The 21,552-nt window shown below is 44.4% G+C and overlaps 1 protein-coding gene across 5 annotated transcripts in view; it reads left to right on the top strand.

Moving 5' to 3' along the window:
* ARHGAP21 (Rho GTPase activating protein 21) overlaps positions 1–21,552 on the top strand; it is a 442,217-nt gene that overhangs the window by 138,773 nt on the left and 281,892 nt on the right. For all 5 annotated transcript variants that reach the window (XM_085631689.1, XM_085631687.1, XM_085631691.1 and 2 more), the window contains one exon: positions 11,636–11,815. In XM_085631689.1, the coding sequence (XP_085487815.1) occupies positions 11,636–11,815 (180 nt within the window). The remainder of the gene's footprint in view (positions 1–11,635; positions 11,816–21,552) is intronic.

Below are 21,552 nucleotides of genomic sequence, written 5' to 3'. Positions count from 1 at the left end.
ACTGCTTGCATGCTGGTTGCCAGATCTTGTGCACTTGAATAGAACTGTGTTAGTTTAGGTATCAAGCCAGTGATAAAGGCTTTAGGCTGATTGGGACAGTTACATCAGAATCCATAGGAGTGACATGTTATTTATTCGTGTGTTTATTGGCATTTTAGTGATCAACATACAGAATTCAAGACATTGCATCCTCAAGTCCATCTAGGCAATATGTAATAGGCATGCACATCTCCATAACATTGCTTGGTTGGATCTCAGTCAGATGGGTGTATTGTTACAGAGTACCTATTCAGGTGTACAACCCGTGTCTCCCCTCTCCATTCCACGCCGCCAGGACCTAACCATTGCTATGCCCAACGATGCCAAACCCCTGAATGTGTAGCTGCTTTTGATATTCCTTGTGGTAAGCCAAACATTGGTTTGTGAGAGAAGGAACGCGGAAACATGTGAACAAACTTAAAAGCAGAAACCGAACTGTCTCGGGGTGCGAACTTGCTCTCTTACTATAGAGAATACTTAGAAGTGATCTGTTAATAATGAAAAGGTATGGCAAAGCAAGTAGGTTTGACTTAATTATTGTGAAAAGCATGTGTTAAAGGCAATAGGCTTCTAGAGATGCATTGTTAGAAGATTGTGTTAGTAATTTTGTGAGGTTGCGTGAAATTTGCATGATTTGTTTTCATGTATTGGAATTGTGTCGTGTCAATTTTTAAAGGGAGGACACTTTTTGCTCAAAAGTGCCGCGGACATCAGCCGCTTGTGTTCTGGTTGTTCTTATTCCCATGAGCCTGCATTAAAAAAGTTTCTTAAACGACGGAGTAATTACGCAACATGATTCAATGGTGTAATTTGGGGAGGTATTTTTACTGAGTTGCAAGATTTCTGAATAGATGCGAATTACGCTATGTCATTTAATTTTTGACCAGCTCTAGTATTTAGTTAAACAGAGTCTGAGATACCCTATTAGGCAAGAGTTTTGATGACCCATACATACTAACCATGTGGATAGATGATTTTACACTGTGGTAATCCTTGCTAGGCTCCGAAAAAGGGTTTTATGTTTTAGCAACTGTGATTTTTGTTAATATTTGTAATCTTGTTACAGCATACCTGATAAGATACCTTGTGGGTAAACATTTGAGCAGTAGGTTGGGCTCAGTTGGTTATGGCGACAACCCAATGATTAAGATAATAAGCCTGATTGTAATGAAGTTACTATTAATTCAGTATGCTTGACATATTGCCTGTGAAAACCATACACTCTACAGGCATTTAAGGGTGGATTGTTGCTGCTCTGTATTAAAGCCTGCTATTAGGTATTTTGTTAAATGCTATCTCAGATTGCATTTTTTGTGGAGGGATTTTGCTGCTGGTTTTTAAAAAATTCTTTTTTTTAGCAGAGTTTTATATAGCGCAAACTTGACCCGAATCCAATCGGGTATCAGCGCTTTACATAGCACCAGTTTCTTTACATGAGGGGACACATTCATTAATTTTTTTAGGCACGAGGAGATTAAGTGATTTGCCCAGATTCACAGGAGGTTTAGCGTCGTTACCGAGACTCGAACCCAGTTCCCCCAGGTCCGAGGTCGAGCACCCTAACCGTTAGGCCAACTCCTCTCCCCAAGAGAGGCTGGCTACCACCCCACTCTCGCGCCCCCCCCCCAAACATCAAGGATCAAGGATTTATTTTGTAATAATTAAGGATAGAATCTTTTCGGGAAGCCTAACGGGCTAAACAGACTGACCGTATCTTGTAGTTAAAAAAACATTAAATGCTTCATACATATAGATACATAAAGGGTGTTTAGATCCGCCTTCTTCTCTGCTTCCAACCACGACAGTGTTTGGTTCAGTCCACTTCAGTCATTGGCTCTCTTGCTGCCTGAATGATGGTTGTTTTTGATCACTTATGAATATTCACCTGAAAATAAATGTGCTTCAGTGTCAGGGCTCTTTAGCCAGCCCTTTAGTTTTCGATTTTCAACTTTTATAGGTTCCCTTTCACTTCTTTAAATAAGTGAGTTTTAAATTAAACCTTAAGGTCCTTATGAATTGGCTATACAATTCCGGGGTTGTGCTGAGTTGGGAATTATACTTTTTGCTTATTGTATCACACTTGGGAAACACAGCTTGAGATAAAGTCCGAACCTCAGACTTATATTTCAGCATGGCAAACATGCTGGAATTTAACATGTGAAAATGTGCCGTAAATAGAGACGAGCAGATTTTGTTGCTACATGTCTCAAAATCCATTTTTTTCCCCATTAGAGGTGGAAGAACTTGTAATAAGTGCAATTTATCACACCTCATTAAAAAAAAAAAAGGTACTGAAACATCTGGACATTGATTCAAAGTTTAGCATATTGCATAAAACCGGTCTCCCAAATTGGCTTGCCAGGCACATTAAGTGCAGGTGGTTCAGACCTTCATCGAAGTCCAAGGGATTCTTGTTTTTCCTTCAGGCATGTTTTTGATCTAAATGCGTGACAGAATCAATAGTGGTCTCAATTTTAGATGGTCTAAGATGAGATGCATGTTGCATGTGCTAAAGCAGTGAGATAAACTTACAGCTGTGTTCAACACTGTCGACTGTCTAATCTTTACTAACAAAGTATAACTGTGTGTGTGTGTGTGTGTGTGTGTTTAATTCAGCCCTCTAGTGGATTGCTTGTGTTTGGCTGATGAGGGGTGATGCCCAGAAAACGGTCCCATGATGCTTGTTTTATGGTCCAGGGAGGACCTGGCTTGGCAGTTCAGGCTGGACTGTTCCCATGAGGCACAGGGTCAAGACTGATTTGTATATGGCTGAGTCTAAACCGAGGTGGCATGGTGAGCAAAAGAGCAATGGATTTAACCCCGATCTCCTGACCGGGGGTGAATGTTTGATTTGCTCTGCAGTCCGTCCATCATCTGTGTGTCTTTTGCTTTCTCACCCTAAGTGTGCCGGGTATGCCCAGACGTGGGTCCTGGGCTTACTGTGCAACTGGATTCAAGCTAGCCTGGCTGATAGTGGGTGATGCCCCAAAGCCGGTCCCAGGATGCTTGTTTCCGGTCCAGGGAAGACCTGGCTTGACTGAACTGTTCCCATGACGCACAGGGTCATGACTGATTTGCATATGGCTGGTTCTAAACGGGGTTGGCATGGTGAGCAAAAGAGCAATGGATTTAACCCATGGGGGTGAATGTTTGATTTGCTCTGTATTCCGTCCATCATCTGCGTGTCTAGAAACTGATTCAAGGCGCGAATCTTTAAGATGGGCGGCGTCATGGTGTACGTGCCCTACCCGGTGCTTTAATGATGGAGCCTGGCCTAGGACAGTTTAGTGCATATTCCTCATTGATCACCAGGCTCAGTAACCGGTGTGTTATTGATTTAACACCACCCACCCTATGATCTTCATATGCATTGTCGCTCAGATACAACATTCATAAAAAATAATAATATTGGGGTTGAGACTTCTCCATGGCACTCGCCTTACTTTGGTGCATTGTACCCTGGATCTCATAAAGGATTTAACGTTAAAGCATTAGAATGGCAGTTGTATTGTGGATGGTCAGTAACAATTTTGATCGCCAAGAGGCCCTGCCGTCACCTGGAGCTGTACATAACATGAAACAACACGCACCTCCATTCCGTCCTCTTTCTGTGCTCTGTATGTACCATTGCGTGGGATTCCCCTCATTACTGCTCCTGCTTTTTACCTACCGACTTGCACTCTCGAGTGTCAACAGGCAGTTGATATCGCTGTTTTCATGGAGAAACATTACGACTGTCAAAGCTGAGGTGCAGAATTGGTTTGAGAACATTTTGACAATATACGTCCATACAAACCCGCTGTGTGTATGTTGACAACAGGAATCTAGTGCGTAGAAAACCGATTGTCACCTCTTTCAAGAGGTCTTTTTGACTTTGAAAGAGTGAAATACTTCCCTTTTTGTAATCCGCTTTTCCCGCAAGATGCATTGACTAATCACACAGCCTAGTAAAGACATGTTTTCAATGGAGGGAGGCCTCATGCTGGTCTGTGGGGTGCACCCATCATGTTGCTGTTCTCAGGGAAGAAAAGAGGAACTGGAATTGAAAAATGGAGGTCAGGAATTGAAGGGAGGGACTTGAGAAACTGGTTCAAGGAAGGTATGTAAGGTGGCCAGGAAGGTATGAAGGAGGAAAGAAATTAAACTGTGTGGAAGGTAAGGAGAAAGCGCAGGAAGATAGGAGAAGGGGAAATAAAACAAGAATTGGCATAGCCAATAGGTCTCGCCTTTGGGATCTTATAAGTGTTTAGCCATGCAACAGTTCCATAACTAAATACTTATAAGGTCCCAAAAGCAAGACCTATTGGCTATGCAAAGCGGCCCTGCGGCTGCAAAAGTAAAAGTGATCGCGATCAAACATCAAAGCGGCCGCTAAAGTGAAAGTAATCGCGGTAAAGCGTGGCGCGCGCGCCCGCGCACATGCACTGTAGCTCTAGGCTGGCCTGGTAGCACTTTTTGGAGCCCTCTCAATAAGTCTCGCCAGACCAGCGCATGCACTGGGTCAGACGAGACCTAATGAAAACAAATTAAATTAAGGGCTAATGAAAAGGAAGGAAAGGAGGAATTATTGAAGGAGAATAGAACAGGGAATTGGGGATTTGGAGGAATCGGAGGTGAAGGGAAAGGCTTGTTACAGCTGTACATTGCTTACTTTTAAATCTGGTGTCAAAGCCTGGCACCTTTGACTAAAGGTGTGTTTTTGCACAAATAAGAAACAGCCTGGCTACTTTATTCATAATTATGCCCCATTATGCTGGAAACTGACCACGCGGGAGACCATGTTCTCTGGAGGAGTCTAATAATGTAAATGCATCCCAGCAGGCTTTTTTTATTCATTCGCACACCCTGAGACAGCATGTTGTGACCTTCACTGGAAACTGCTCGTGATGCGTCCATATTTGTGTTTTCCTCCAGAGTACCCAGCAGGCCCTGTTTCCAGCGTAATTATGATTGAAGTAGCCGATGTGTTTCTTCCCTACAAAAGTATGTTTGCAAATTTGCAGATGACCTTGCTATTGTCCTCAAGAAGCCAAAATGCTTTGGTGGAAGCGAATCTAACTTCTTGTGGTGGTGGTCTAGTATAAAATACGACAAATATGATTAATTCACACCAAGAATAAACACAAGCTGCAAAATAAGACATCTTGGATTTTATGCTAATGCTGCCGCAAGGTGTACAAACGTAATTTTTGGTGATGGCACCCTGTTGGTATGAGTATACGAGAACTGTGTAATATATCATTTTGTTTTGTTTCTGGGTTTTATGTTCGAACTAAGAGTTTGCCAACCACGACTTCTTTAACAACGAGGTCGCAACCACGACCTCGTCTAAACCACGATTTTTTTTTTTACCAGGCATTCCTTTACTACGATTTTTCGTTGTAAAGGAATGCGTGTTAAAAAAATCTTTCCATCTACTTCCCCGATCCCTCCACCCCTTAAAAACTAATTACCCCCTCCCTAAACTTAAACACAATTACCCACACACTAAACGTTTTTCCCCACCTTAAAAATATAATCGATTACCAACATAACCTTTTAAACAATCTCGATCACCTTCACCCCCTAAAAACGAATATATTAATAAAAATTATTTAATACGAACACCCATAACCCCTAAAAACTAAACCCCAACCCCTAAAATTTAAACCTAAACTTCCCCCCCTGAAACTTAACCCCTCTTACCTGTTGCTCTGCGACGCTCCTCCGAACTCCGCCCTTCCCTGAACACTAGACCGCAGCAGCCTTAACCACGCACATGCGTGGTTAAGGCTGAGTCGTTGTTCTGGCAAGTCATTGTTCGGCTAGCGTGACTCCGGAACTCGTTGTTCTGGAGTCGTTGTTCAGGATGTTTCCCCTCCTTCTGTGGAATGTATAAATAAATACTTCTTGAATGAGTCCAAGAAATGTGCTACCTCTTTTTTTCATTGACGGCTGACTCACTGAGTAGCACTAGTGTCCTTTCTAAGGGGTACTTTTAAAAAAAAATAAGAAACAGTATTAAGTATGATGTGCAAGTTTCCATAATAACTGAGCCATTATTGTAGATTACAAGTTAGGTATGGTTCAGTCTTTCTCTGTAGAGAACCCTTTCTTACTGTTCATTTGTTTGGTGGTCAGGATCGCAGCTGTGGCATTAGAATTACAACCACCCTTAGTTGAGACCAATATACATGTAAGGGAAATTTTGAAGCCTGGGCCAGCTACGCCTGAGCCCTTGTTTCTCTTTAACGATGCCCTCACTGATACTTTGATGCCACTAGATCGAAGCATCGCTTTTTGCTCACCTGTAAATAGGCAGGTGGTAGCCAGATGTCATGGAAAGGTGCCTGGTAACCTGCATTTCCTCACCAGACACCCCACTCAGGCAGCCTTTTAGTGCAAGCTTCGACCAGTAAAGTGAATCGTATCTTCTTTCCAACTACTCCTCTAGATAGGGGATCCAAGAGGATTGAGGCTTTTGGCAAGCACAGGTTTTATTCCAGCAGCATTGCGATTGATAAATGCTGATTGTTTGCTGGGTCTTCACACACATGCCCTGTGGGACATGGCTAGTGAGATCTCGTCGGCAGCCCTGAAGATGTCAGGGCCTCTTTGGCCCATACGATTCACAATGCCAGGTCGCGGCCACATTTAAGTGTGCAGGTCTCAATACTACAGGTTGACTGGGGAGGGCAGTCCGCACTTGTACTGTACTTCGTAGAAACGTGTATGCATTCCACAGGATGTTTTGGTGATCTAGAGGGCTCCCTCATGTATATACCCTTTGATGAGCCATGCCCTTTCGGTGAGAAGGCATAGTCTGTATTGAAGCGTTTTAAGGACACTTGTGCTACAAGGTGCTCTTAGGGAGTGTTGGCCTCTTCCAAACAGCCACCGCATCAATTCAGAAAGTCTACAGTTATTGAAAGGGCTGGATAGAGGCATCATTCTCAACCATTGGCCTAGGTACCCCACTCCTATCGAGGTCATGGACGTGAGTCTGGCAAGCAGCATGTGGACCAGAAGGGTAGCAATGCTCCCACGCCTCTTGCCCTGCTACTATGGCTTCCACCCCCACGTCAGTTTGCCCTTGGTAACTCATTCCGAAACGTTGGGTGGCATTATTTTACATTCCCTCCTGGGTTTGCGATGCATTATGTCCAATAGGTGGGACTTAGGGATCCTTTAAAATGGTTACATCTTGCCTTTTATTTTTGCCCCACCCCTTACAACCTCCCACACAAGCGAATTCCATGCAAGCACCTTCCCATTCTGTTACATGTGGTATGGTTGTTTGCCTCCAATTGCTATTGAGAAAGTTCCGGACTCGGAAAGAGGAGAGGGTTGTTGCATTCGCTATTGCCTCATTCCAAAGGTGGACAGGAGCCTCCGGTCTGGATCTTCTTTCCTATGGCATGCTCATGCTGGTCCAGATCCTGTCTGCTCTGAGCCTGGACAACTGAGTGGTGCCCTTGGACCTGCAGGATGTGTATTTTCATATACCAGTCCTGTAGTTCTACTGACATTACCTGCAGTTCCAAGTAGGCTAGTAGCCTTTTCGGTTTGTTAGGTCCCATTTGGCCTCCCCAGCGCCCCTTGGGTGTTCCCGAAAGTGATGGAGCTGCCCATCTTATGAAGTCGGGGATAGCCGTATTCCTGTGCCTCAACGACTGGCTGGTGGAGGTAGCTTGTTGCAGTCAGTCGAGGACCACCTCTGATCGGTGGAAAACCTCATGACATCACTGGATTTCACTTTCCACTAGCCAAAGTCGCACCTGACTTCTTTGCAGAGGGACACAGTGGAGTTTAGGGCTTTTCTTCAACCACAAGAAGTCTAGGGCTTTCTGGCTATGATCCAGGTATTTCAGGTTTGATCTTACTGAGAGTAGTTTCTGAGGCTTCTTGGCCTCTTGGCCTCCTGCGTCCTCCTGCATCCTTCTAGTCAACTCTGGCAGGTGGCACATGCTGGCTCTGGAAATTAATTTGAAGTTCCAGTGGACTCGGTGTCAAAGTAATCTGACCAGTGCCATCCCAGTCTGAGAGAAGACTGCTCGAAATCTGCAGGGATAGCTGCCCAAAAGGTACAGTGACAGGCCACTCCCTTCCCCACCCAGAGCTGATGGACGTGTCCCTGCCGAGCTGTGGAGAGCATCTGGGAAAGGGGGAGTAAAGTGGGCTCAAGCCTGCTCCACATCAGTCTGAGTTGTGACCATTTCTCTTGTTCTGAAAGCCTTCCTACCATCCATCAAAGGGTGGCTGGTACAGGTTCTCATGGTATTCCACCACCATGTGGCACTGCAGCAAGTAGGGTTAAGAGAGGTCCCGTGTCTGGAGGCTCTGTGCCTCTTGTGGGGGTTAGTGCACCAGCTCATCTTCCTGATGGCGAACCACCCGGCAGAATCCCTTAATGCTAGAGCAGCCCAACTGAGCTCAGTGCATCTGGCAAATCGCGAATGGTGCCTACATCTTAGGTGGCACAGGGTGTTTTCCAACAGTGGGGTGAACCCTGGCTAGATCTTTTTGCTATCATAGAGTATGTGCAGATTTGAAGGTTTTACATGTTGGGGTTTCCGTCGAAATGGTTGTTAGATGTGTTCGCTGGAATGGAATAGACAACTCCCTTCCGCCCCTGCCTCTCCTGCCCTGGTTTTGAAAAAGATCAGGAGTGACTTTGGCCAAAGTCATCCTAGTGGCTCCGGATTGGGCCAGGAGAGTGTGATACCTGGACCTTCTGGGCACGAGCATCTGTTCTCTGATCAGGCTACCACTTCGCAAGCTCCTCCTATCTCAGCAGCAGGGCATGGTCCTCCACTCGAATCTGCACCTGTATGTGTGTAGATTGAGCAGTGATAATTGACTGCATTTACGATTCCCCTGAAAGTAGGGGATGGCACTTTTCTCCAAAATCTATCTATATCCATGTGGGGCTCTGGGACAAATTTGTCTGATGTCCTTTTGGCGATCAGCTTTTTCTGGGGTTCTCTGGATTGAAGAAAGTAAAGGCTGTGTAGAAGTGGACCCTGTCGATGTGGATAATCCTCTCCATTAAGATCTGCTACACATAGGCAAAGAATGGAAGGTCTGAGAGCCCATTTCACCAGCACTAAGCCTGCCACCATTGCGTTGGCATGCAGCTTGCTGACCTTGACGTCTTCCAGGTTGCGACTTGAGCACCAGTGCATGAGTTTTCAAAGCACCCACTTGGTCCGGCAAGACATTTTTGATCCGTGCCCACTCAACAGACCCTCCTCCCGGGGGAGTTACTGCTTTGGTGTTTATTATAAGGTGATGAAACTGCATTTAGAAGTATCCATTAGCATTGCCCTTTCTGGTGGGTATTCGGTCTAACTCCAGATACCTCACTGCCCTTCCACCTTCCTGTTCTGTGGAGCGGCCTCTTTTTAAAATATTAAATGGTCCTACCTTAGTTTTCAACACACTGGTGCCAACAGTTGTTCTTGCTCTGCGCCGGAGACATGGAAAGGGAAGAGACAAGAAACTAGCATCAATGCGCAAGGAGTGGTACTTCCAGCTCCGCTTGTATCTTGTGGTGCGGTGTTGAGTCAGAGTGGAGCCCCTTGGCTCGCCTAGTTGTGCACAGAAGCACTGCTGTGGAAGAGGTTTTCCAGATTCAGTCTGGTGCCTTGGAGTATTCTAAGCTGAGAAATCTGCAGTTAAGGTATCCAGTAGAAACAATGTTACTAGTGGTAGGAAACTTGTTTGCCTCAATTAGAGACCTTGAGACATAGTCCAGGCAGCGGCTCAAGTATGGAAAAAAAGGCTAAAAATACCTAAAGATCCAACAATGAGAACTTAATAATGATACAATTTCTTACGCATAATTACTTTTCAGTTGACCTTACCGTTACCCTGATTTATCCTGCCATCCACCCTTCTAAGCATAATGATGGCTACAGCACATTGTGTCCTCACTGGCATAATGATGGCCACCACTGTCATATGGTAGACATCCTTGACTTCTCGTGCACATCTGTTGGTTACCCCAGGCACTGACTTCTAGTAGCTATAGAGGTTTTCTTGGTATCTCAGAAGCCTGCAGCTTCGACTGTTGGCTTGTGAAAACTTTTTGTCATTCATTTTGATCAAGCTATTTTAATGCAGTTTATGACTTTGTCATCATTATTGCCTTCGGCCACCCCAGTCTGGAAAATTGGTGTTCTAATCCGTGCATTTGAATCAAAGTCTGTAGTCGCTGTAAACTAAGCTCTTGTGTCTATACCTATGAGATCCGTCTAGCCCGAGAGATATCTCTAGTGTTTACGGAATGAGATGGAGTTTTATTTCATGTTTAATTTTTTCACTGTTGTCTTCTAACTAAAATTCTCAGTTATGTACAATTATTCACAATTTTTTTTTAAACTTTTCTCAGGCTGGACCGGAAGGAGGTGGGATGTCAGGGATGTGGTGAAAGAGGGAATAAAGGGCTTCATATATAAACCCCACCTTCGCAACAGCCACAAGGAGGCCAGGCCTTGCTTGACAGACTGAAATAGTCGAATATTTCATGAGTCTTTTTCAGAACTGTTTGTAAAAAATGCAGCTTTAAACCAATTTCTTTGAAAATTGTGCAGTAAAACGCATTGTTTGGCCACATTTCTTCAAAGTTTTGTTAGAGGGAGAACCCAACTTGCTTCCCTCATCAATCAAGCCTCCTGACCCCTCCCACTAGCACGCCCCTATTCACCCTGGGACAACTCTGTAAAATACATTTTGGCCATTTATGTACCTCCACTTTAAAAATCGCCAGCCATTCGCATCGCAGCCTGCGCAGGCCACATATATGTCTTCACTCATACAACGCGCCATCCAGGGGCTCCTGCTAGCGCGCAGTATTGAGCCAGTACATTTTACTAGCCAACTCTGCCCTCGGTCTTTCCACTTTGTATCCACGGAGTCACTTTCGCCATTATTCAGTTCTTAAACTGAATACTCCAGGAAGATATTTCAGTTTCCTTAAGTCGTTATAGTGCCCTGGCTTCAGAAAAACGTTTTGCAATCCGGATGGGTTTTTACCTTTTGTTTTACTTTTGTCCTAATTTAAGGTATTTCGGTAACAATGATTTTGACTAGAATGATTTAGCCGAAGAATAACATTTAAGTCTGACATTTTAGTGGTGGTAAAATCTCTGTGGGTCGGCTCACAAGTATTCTGCACATAGAACTTACCAGCTCTACGAAAAAAAAGTGCTCGCTTTTTAAAATTCCACATTCAGGTTAACCAAACCAAAATTAGTTAACTCTTCCAGCAAGTAAGTGCAGTGGAACATTCACTGAATGTTAGGGTAGGGGTAGTAGAGGCATTATTAGTTGGTTGCTTTGCGAAGTGAAGTCATCACGAAGTAAAGTCAAGTCTTTGGGTTTTGAAAAGCATTTCCCTTGCAGGGTCCCACCCCTGACCTCAGTGTTTGTTTGTTGCTAGCTTTATTTTTATTTGTTTCAAGTGAGGAAGGATGGCATTCAAGTTTTTTAAAGCATTTTGTTGCTATTGTTAATCTTAAGGAAACTTATAATTCATTGTACATCGTTCCATTGTTAACTTTTTAACATGATATAAATAATTATAAATTATAACCAATTTTCTTATTACATTTAGGTGTCGAAAGAAAAAGATGGAAAGGGGCCGCGTGAAGCTGTATCGCCATCGGAGGAGGAAGCCTTCTGCTGGCCTGGGCCGAAGTCAGTAACATTAATGAGAAATTCGGATGGGTTTGGGTTCACCCTGCGGCACTTCATTGTGTATCCACCGGAGTCGGCAGTTCAATTCACTTTAAAGGTTAGATCCATTTTACGAAGTTTGAACATCGGTGACACACTTTTTTTGTTTTAGCCTCCTAGTTTATTTCATGTCAAAATTATTATCCCAAAGGGAAATGTTTGTCAATAAATCTTTCTCAAGAAGATATTCTCATTAGTTACGTGCTTGAATACACCATAACATCATGGCCAAAAACTCTGAAAACTTCAAATATTTTTTCCTTTCCCAAGAACATCTTGTCATTGAACCAGGGTGAAAGGCTTTAGTGTCCTTCAGTGTTGGATTGCTTTCTTGTAGCCTGCATTTGGAGCCTAAAGTGTTCCCCAGTAAATAGAGAAAAATCTGCTTAATGTTACAAATTGGAGATTTGTTCCTATTTGGAAAGAAAGGAAAGTGGGTGGAAGAATTTAGCTGAACCTAAAAAACGTAATAATAAAAAACAGCAAACTAGCTTCTAGCGCCTAGGCAGACAACTTTACGCCACTAAAAACCCATTTCCGCAATTTCTGGTGAGTGTTATTCATCCCAATCAACAGATGTCACTGTAGATATTGACACTGTATGTAACTCCAGGCTTGCCTCTTCTAATGGTGTGTTTGCACAACCACTTGAAAGTAATATATTCAACTTCAGGAAACTGCTTTCAATACAGGGAAATGTATTTGGAGGGGGAGGATTTAAAAAAAACAAAAACATTCTTGTATACCTTTTTGTAGTATTCCCGGTGGGACTGTTGATGGATGCTTAGGACTGCTGACGGAGATCTACACTTGTGATATATAGAAGATACTTGCCTGTTTATCTACTCTTCAATAAAGCTATGTTGACTTCTTCACACCAGCGTTGTCCTGATTATTACACTTTTCAAGCTGCCCTTCTTTCTCTACCTTGCAATTTGCTTCCATTGGCCCTAAATTCCTTTGTGTAGATGCCCCGAAATAAAAATCTCAGGAAATCACTGAGATGCGAACAGCCCAGAGTGCTGAACACCAGTTCCCAGAGATGGACTGGACAATGATGGGAAACAGCGGTACAACACAAGTGTTACCACGCAGGTAGGTAACAACGTGGTCATTACAACAATCTCGTTGTTACCACCCGTGGCTTTACATTGCAAGTAATTTCTATGACTTGCGCTAGGTGGCGTGCAACACCAGGGAATGTTTTGGATTTTAAAATCCAACACATTCCCTGCTGTTGCGCTAACTGGAGTAGGAATAGTAATTTATACTATTCCTAAGTCCAGCACGCCATCTAGCGCAAGTCGTAGAAACGACTTGTGATGTGAAGCCACGCGTGGTAACAACGCGCGTTGTATTGTCGCATATTCGACAATGATTGGCCTCAATATAAAAATTCTCTCTGATGAATGGGGCAGACTGGAGTGATTTTCACTCTCATCAGATTTATTAAATTACTTCTGTTGTCCTTGGAATAATTTGGTGGACAACAACAATTTTCCTGTGTGGTATGTTAGCTTGGAGAGTTTCTTCTTTACATGTTTTTATTCATTTGTTTTATTACTGTTGAACTGTCACACTTACCTACAACCAAGGGCTGGCACGAATTTTGCTGTATTACTTCTCAGAACAACTTTTTATAAATTTAGCCAAAGCACCACCCCCTTTCATCCCCTGGTAACCCCAACATACACCACCACAAATTCTCATTGATTTCAGGGAATATCGACCACAATTTTGATTACTTCTGTGTAGGGAGGCGGGCCCTCTAGTGTTCCTCCAGCCCACTATGATTTATGTACATTCGTGTGTGGTAGCATAATGCATCTGTCTTATGCCATTTGGGTATGATCCTGTGGGATATTTCTCATAATTCTCAGATATCTGGGTCATATGAGCTCCCCTTTTCGGAACACGAGGTCTAGGACACTGCCCCAGTCAGATGCAAAGAAGTTTCCCTCTGCACAAGAGTAGCTCAAATCTTTTCCATTACTAGACAGTCCCATTATCTATATAGCCAGTCCCTCTGATCTGGCGTAATAGCCATGCCCAAATGGACGGTAATGGCCTGTCTGGCCACCCCAGTGTCATTGAGATTTGCTTACCTCTCTTGGAGGTAAAAGGGCCTGTTTGCTATATGGTAGTCCCAAGAGGTGTAATGGTGTCATATAAATGCTGCATATTGGGGGACCTGCAAAGAACATGCGTCATTGTACCAACTGCATCACACCCCTGCCTGCATTTGTCAGAACTCTGTGGATTCCTTCGGTGTAGCTTTCCATGAGTGGGATAGTGCACTGTAGATTGATTCAGGTTTCTTTCCCTGCAGTACTATTAGCCGAGGAGTGCATCCTTAAGAAGGACTCTTCCAATTCCCTGTCTCTGAGTGGATGTTGTACATCCTGCTACCATGGATTTTGTGTTGGGATTTTCACATTTTTTTGTCCCATTCACCATGAATTTGTAAATATCTAAAAAGTCTTTTGTCTCCCTATTCGCAAGGTACACCTCTTGAACGTGGTCATGGGACAGCTTAATTGAGTGCTATAGTACTAGATGTTACAGCACTCGAGTGCCTCACTGGATAATAATGAAGTATTTCCCTTTCTGGCAGACTATGCTCCTCCATAATCTTTCCAGATTATTTAATACCACCTGCCTCAAAGAGTGGACTAATTCTTCCACAACCTCTGCTCCCCCATAAGTCAAACTGACCGATCTCTATCCTTGGGAAAGCTGGTTCGCCAGTGAAGGGAACGTAACATGGTGTCCCAGGACCCCCCCCCCCCCCCTTTTTTCCCTCTAACTGATCTCAGACCTGAACCTGGCTCCATGTTCATGCATTTTGTTTTTTAGCTTTTAGAGCACAGATTGATCTTGAAATTTTGCTCTGGCAATTCCGTACTTAAGCAATTTTGAAATGTTTGCTGTTCATGGCTGCCACTGGTATTCCTTTGTGTTTTGGCAAATGGGGTGTTAATTTTTTGCAAGTTTCGCTGGCTTGGATTTCGAGTAATTAAGCATCAAGTTACATTTTTTAAATCTCTTGTTCATCTGTAGAATTCACATGCTGTGATTGTGCGGTGTTATGTTGACCATCAACAACCGCAAGGAGGCATGCTAACTGGGCTGAGCTTCTGAGGAATGTCTATCAGGGAATTTTGTGTTCGAGGCATATGAGCTGCAGATCACACACTTAGGATTGTAGATCGCCATCTGGTGTTGGGCTCGGATGCTTGCAGGTTGTTGTTGTCTTCGGAAGAAGTCTTTGGTCACGAGATAGGTGACTCCTCCCTTGGACTACAGTGCGCATGGGCATCCACTCCATCCTCAGATTGTTTTTTTCCGCCATTGGGTTTGGATGTAACTTTTCCACCCCGGTAGAAAACTTCAAAAACAAGCTTTCGAAGCGAAAAACTTTTACAAAACTACATCGAGGCACCTTCACTCGACATCGAATTCATCGGACCGGTTCCGGACGTCGACGCGGGCGATTGGACCTATCCGCGCCGTAAGGCCTACGACTCATGGAAAGGACGCCGTTTAAAAAATGCCCCCAGTGTGGAGCAAAATTCCCACACAGTGACCATCATAAGGTCAGCAACCTGTGCCTCTCGCCGGAACACAACGAGTCCAGCTGTCCAGCCTGCGCCGCATTTCGAAAAGACCATTCGGGATCGAAGAGCTCGACGCCATATCATGGCACACATACCAGCCCTGGAACCAGAGAACATCTTCGATGAGGGTCCCGATGTCCCGGAAGAAGATTCCGAGGAACTTCAAATTATCTCAGAAGCAGACGACTTGGCATTGGTCAAGACTTTGCCAGCTGGCCCCAGTCGAGACCGAAAACACCCTTCAGAAGCCCCGCCTCCGGGCTCGGCTCCGAAGAAACACAAGCCTTCCGCTGGCTCGGGCCCGAGCATACCACATATCATTGTGCCACCGGCACCTTCGGCACCGAAGACACAAGACCTCTCGGCACCAAAACCGGCTCCGGCACCGAAAACACTGAGGCCCATAGACAAGCCGGCACCGAAAGCTCCCAAGCTCAAAGATTCAACTTCGGCACTGAAACCTTCATCGGCGCCGAAATCTTCATCCGCACCGAAACCACCGGCTAAGGACTAAAATACACCTCCTAAAGCCAAAGACTCTACCGATCACCCAAAACCTCAATCGGAACCGAAAAAATCGGCGCCAAAGTCTGTTCCTCAAGACCTAGAACTTTTCCACCCAGATCCAGCACAAAAAACGATCTATATTGATCCAAAAACTGGACATGTCACTGCTGTACCTTGTAGAAAACGGAAACCGGATACAACACCTGCCCCCATTTTTATAAAGAAGAAGGACTCTGCAACATCACCAATTCCTTCTTCCTCTCCTGTTCCACCTCCTACCCCACCCCCTCTGCCTACACCACCACTACCTCTACCATCTCCATCACATACACCACCCCCACAGGATGATGATGATGACCTAGGGGGAGGGGGTGATCCTGGTGATCCGGATGATCTTAATAATCCGTTCACAAACCCAGATACTGTACCATTGGATGTCTGGGCATACCCTCTACCAGATATGCCTGACCCTACACCATATCCCTCCAAGCCATCACCCCCAGATGACCACCTGGGGTTTGGACAACTAGTGCACAGAGCAGCGCTTTATCATGGCGTCACTATGCACTCGAGGAAGACTTCCTCTTAGACACCTTTGAACAGTCTCAAAAGTCAGTTCAAATTTTACCCATGATTAAAGGGGTCATAAAACACGCCACAGAGGTATTTAAAGACCCCGTACGGCCGTACGGGCCAGGGCACTCAACCCAAGAATTGAGAAAAAATATAGACCTGCCCCAGAAGATCCTTGTTGCATCAAAGGGCAGCTCCCTCTGGATTCCCTGGTCGTTTCCAACGCAAGGAAAAGTGCCAGCTCCCAAACTACAGGAGATACACTGCCCCCCCGACAAGGAATCCAAACTATTAGAGGCATCAGGCAAAAGAGTAGCAGCACAAGCCGCTAATCATTGGCGTATCGCCAACACTCAAGCCCTATTAGCACGCTACGATAGGGCTCCCTATGATCAGTTAGAAGACCTGATACAACACCTACCAGACCAATAGAAGGCCCAGGCAAATGACCTTATACAAGAGGGAAAACTTATCTCAAATGCCTCAATTAAATGTGCACTTGACGCCGCAGACACTGCCTCTAGGGCAATAAACACAAGTGTACTCCTTAGACGCCATGCATGGCTACGCATTTCAGGCTTTAAGCCAGAAGTACAAACTACTATACTTAGCCAACCATTTAATCAGGAACAGCTCTTTGGGCCAGCAATAGACACTGCCCTTGAAAAAATGAAGGACACAGAGACTGCTAAGTCCATGGGAGCATTACAGTCTCCCCAACCACGTGGCTCCTTTCGGCGCTCCTTCTACAGGGGAGCCTCCAAAAACAGTGGAGCAGACACCTCCTTCACATTTAAACCCTCTACACAAACATCCCCCAGTAGAGGATATTTTAGAGGAGGATATAGAGGAAACAACACCAAGGGACGAGGTCGAGGCAGTACCAACACTCGTACCTCTCCCGCCACAAAACAGTGACTTCCCTCCACTCCCCCCAAACCATTCCACTCCAGTCGAGGGATGACTCAAACAGTTCCTACCTGTCTGGAACTCCATCACAACAGACAAGTGGGTAAGACAAATTATCCAGTATGGTTACTGCCTGGAACTCACTACTACCCCCCCCACACATTCTACCCAAGCAACGCTATATGTCACCAGACCATCTTAGCCTCCTCAAACAAAAGGTGCTCTCATTGCTGCAAAAACACGCAATAGAACCAGTTCCCTTACAACATCAGGGTACAGGAGTATACTCACTGTCATTCCTAATCCCCAAAAAGGACGAGACGCTCAGACCAATACTGGACCTCAGACTCCTAAATCAGTACATAAACTCAGATCATTTCCATATGATCACTCTTCGACAAGTACTCCCACTACTACAACAAGGCGATTTCCTTGCCACATTAGACCTCAAGGACGCCTATTTCCACATCAGTTTACAGTCCTTCCATTCGGGGTAACAACTGCGCCCAGAGTATTCACCAAATGCCTAGTAGTAGCAGCGCATCTCAGGAGACAACAAATTCATGTCTTCCCATATCTAGACGATTGGCTCATAAAAGCCAATTCATACAACAAGTGCATCCTACACACTCACCAAACTATTCAAGTCTTACACAACTTGGGATTCACAATAAACTATCCCAAATCTCATCTCCAACCCTCCCACATCCATCAATATCTGGGAGCCACCATAAATACCTCCAAAGCACTAGCATATCCCAGCCCAGCCAGGATAGCCAAAATACAAGCTCTGATCGCAAAATTTCAAACCCAACACTCTCTTCCAGCAAGAGTGTTTATGCAACTCATAGGCATGATGGCGTCATGCATCTTCATTGTGCCTTATGCAAGACTTCAAGTGCGTCCCTTGCAAGAATGTCTAGCACGTCGGTGGAATCAGGCTCACGGACAACTGGCAGATCTGGTGTTGGTGGACAGCCGCTCACATCGCTCTCTGAAATGGTGGAACACCATAAACCTGTCCAAAGGCCGGCCGTTCTTAGACCCTCTTCCACAAATAGTGCTGACAACCAACGCATCTCTCACAGGATGGGGAGCCCATCTCCTAACACACGCCACTCAGGGCACATGGACCACTCAACAGAAAGGGCTCCATATCAATTACCTGGAGCTACTGGCAGTATTCCTAGCACTAAAACCATTCCAATTACATCTCCAGAACAAAACTGTCCTCATCCGGACGGACAACATGACAGCCGTGTATTACATACAAAAACAAGGGGGCACACATTCTCTCCAGCTGCCCCAGCTCGCACAGAACATTTGGAGATGGGCCATTCCCCAGAACATATACCTGCTAGCAGAACACCTTCCAGGAGTTCACAATCAGATTGCCGACCTGTTGAGTCGACAAACTCAACAGATCCACGAATGGGAACTACACCCACAAGTCCTACTCCCAATCTTCCAAAAATGGGGCCAACCAGACATAGACCTGTTCGCCACACACGACAACGCAAAATGCCCAACCTTCGCTGCCAGGTTTCCCCACCCACAGTCGAAGGGCAATGCAATATGGATGAACTGGTCAGGCAGATTTGCGTACGCTTTTCCGCCTCTCCCACTCACTCCATTCGTGGTACGCAAACTCAGGCAACAGTCTCTCAAGCTAATACTAATAGCTCCCACATGGGCGCGTCAACCCTGGTTCACAACACTGCTGGAACTCTCTCTAGTTCCACACCAAAAACTGCGCATCTCCCCGTCCTTATTAACCCAGAACCATGGAGAAATCAGACACCCAGATCCACATTAACTGAACCTAGCGATCTGGCTCCTGAAGTCCTAGAGTTCGGTTACCTCAACCTACCACCAGACTGCATGAATATTATAAAAGAGGCTAGATGACCTACTACTAGAGCCTGCTACGCTGCAAAATGGAAAAGATTTGCCATTTACTGCACTAACAATGATATATGTCCACTGGATGCATCCATCCAGAACATCATTTGCTACTTACTACACTTGCAAAGATGTAATTTAGCGTACTCATCCATACGTCTTCACCTAGCAGCATTAGCAGCCTACTTACAAAATCGACAACACTTGTCATTATTTAAAGTACCAGCGATCAAAGCCTTTATGGAAGGTCTTAAAAGGATTATTCCTCCCAGATTACCACCCTCTCCAGTGTGGAACCTAAATATTGTTCTCACAAGGCTCATGGGTCCCCCATTTGAACCTCTGCATAAATGCGAACTACAGTTCCTTACATCGAAAGTAGCGTTCCTTATTGCTATCACATCCCTTAGAAGGGTAAGTGAGATCCAGGCTTTAACCATACCTACAGCTACACCGTAACAAAGTGGTTCTTAGAACAAATCCTAAATTCCTACCCAAAGTCATTTCTCCGTTCCATCTCAACCAATCAGTGGAGCTACCAGTGTTCTTCCCAAATCCAGACTCTGTAGCTGAAAGAGCTCTTCATACCTTAGACGTTAAAAGAGCCCTACTTTAGTACATTGACAGAACCAAAGCATTCCGCAACACCAAACAATTGTTCGTTGCTTTCTCTCCACCACATAAAGGCAACCCCATTTCCAAATCCAGGATAGCCAGGTGGATAATTAAATGTATCCAAATATGCTACCACAAGGCTAAACGCACTCTAACAGTTCCCCCTAGAGCGCATTCCACACGCAAAATAGGGGCTTCCATGGCATTCCTAGGAAACATTCCCTTAGAAGATATTTGTAAGGCAGCCACATGGTCTACAACACACACCTTCACTAAACACTACTGTGTTGATGTGCAAGCCAAACAACAAGCTTCTGTGGGTCAGGCTGTCCTTAAAACTTTATTCAAAACTGCCGCAACTGATACAGGTGACCACCGCTAGGAAAGACACTGCTATATAGTCTATCTTAAGTGTGTGATCTGCAGCTCATATGCCTCGAACGGAATATGCTACTTACCAGTATGCATCTGTTCTTGGCATGTAGAGCTACAGAGCCACACACGCCCACCCACCTCCCCGGGACCTGTATCTGTTCCAGCATCGTCTTACTTAGACATTACACATGGACATCCTTTCCTTATTTTTACAAACTCCATCATTTCCCATCATGGCGAAAAACAATCTGAGGATGGAGTGGATACCCATGCGCACTGTAGTCCAAGGGAGGAGTCACCTATCTCGTGACCAAAGACTTCTTCCGAAGACAACAACAACCTGCAAGCATCCGAGCCCAACACCAGATGGCGATCTACTATCCTAAGTGTGTGACTCTGCAGCTCTACATGCCAAGAACAGATGCATACTGGTAAGTAGCATATTCCTTTCTCATTTCTTCCAGTCAAGTTTAAATAAGCACTTTGTCAGATTTATTTCATTTGAATAACGTAACTTTTTTATTACCGCCCCTGTCAACAAATTATCCAACCTAGTGATGAGCTTAACTTTTATCCATAATTTCTTGAACGACTCAGGAAAAAAGTAACTGACTCTATTGAAGAATTATGTAACTTTTAATTGTCAAAGGCCTCTGACTGGAAACCTTGTAAAAAGCTTCGTTAATTGCTCTCTCATGAACTATTCTAGTAATTGCTTGTATGTGAGTCTTACTACACCAGTTACCAAAAGAAAGATCTCTTTGCACTAAGATATTTGTTTTACTATCACCTCGCCATCACCTATGTAATAAGAAACAATATAAATGCCTTATGTTATTAGATTTAAAATCGGCACCAAAAGAGTTGATGAAAAACATAATTCTGAAGAAAATTTACATTTTGTGTTTGAATTGCTTTCTTTTCCAGATTATCTTCCTTTATTTTCCTTGTCTGAAGAGAGCACAATTTTGATGCATGCTTGATGGTCTAAAAATGCCTGTATTCTTTCAGTACTGCTCAATAGTTCTAATATTTTTAACTAGCAAACTACTTTGTTGGTTACGCGTGGTGCACATATTTCCCATAAATCATCACAGGCAAATACAGCCTCTAAATATGCAGCGCAGATCTATTTTACTCTATTTCTTCACCACAGTTCTGCATCCCAAAAAAAGAATTATGTCCATGCAAGTCCTCCCTGTTGGCTATTGCCTACACCCAATTATAGGTTGTGAAAAGGCGGTAAAAAGTTTACAGCAAATCTTAATCTTCTCCATTAAAAGTGCTATATTAGTAT

The sequence above is a fragment of the Triturus cristatus genome, chromosome 10 (assembly GCF_964204655.1).
Source record: "Triturus cristatus chromosome 10, aTriCri1.1, whole genome shotgun sequence".
Taxonomy (NCBI): domain Eukaryota; kingdom Metazoa; phylum Chordata; class Amphibia; order Caudata; family Salamandridae; genus Triturus; species Triturus cristatus.
Note: the sequence above shows the minus strand (reverse complement) of the source record. Positions and strands in the feature narration are given on the sequence as shown.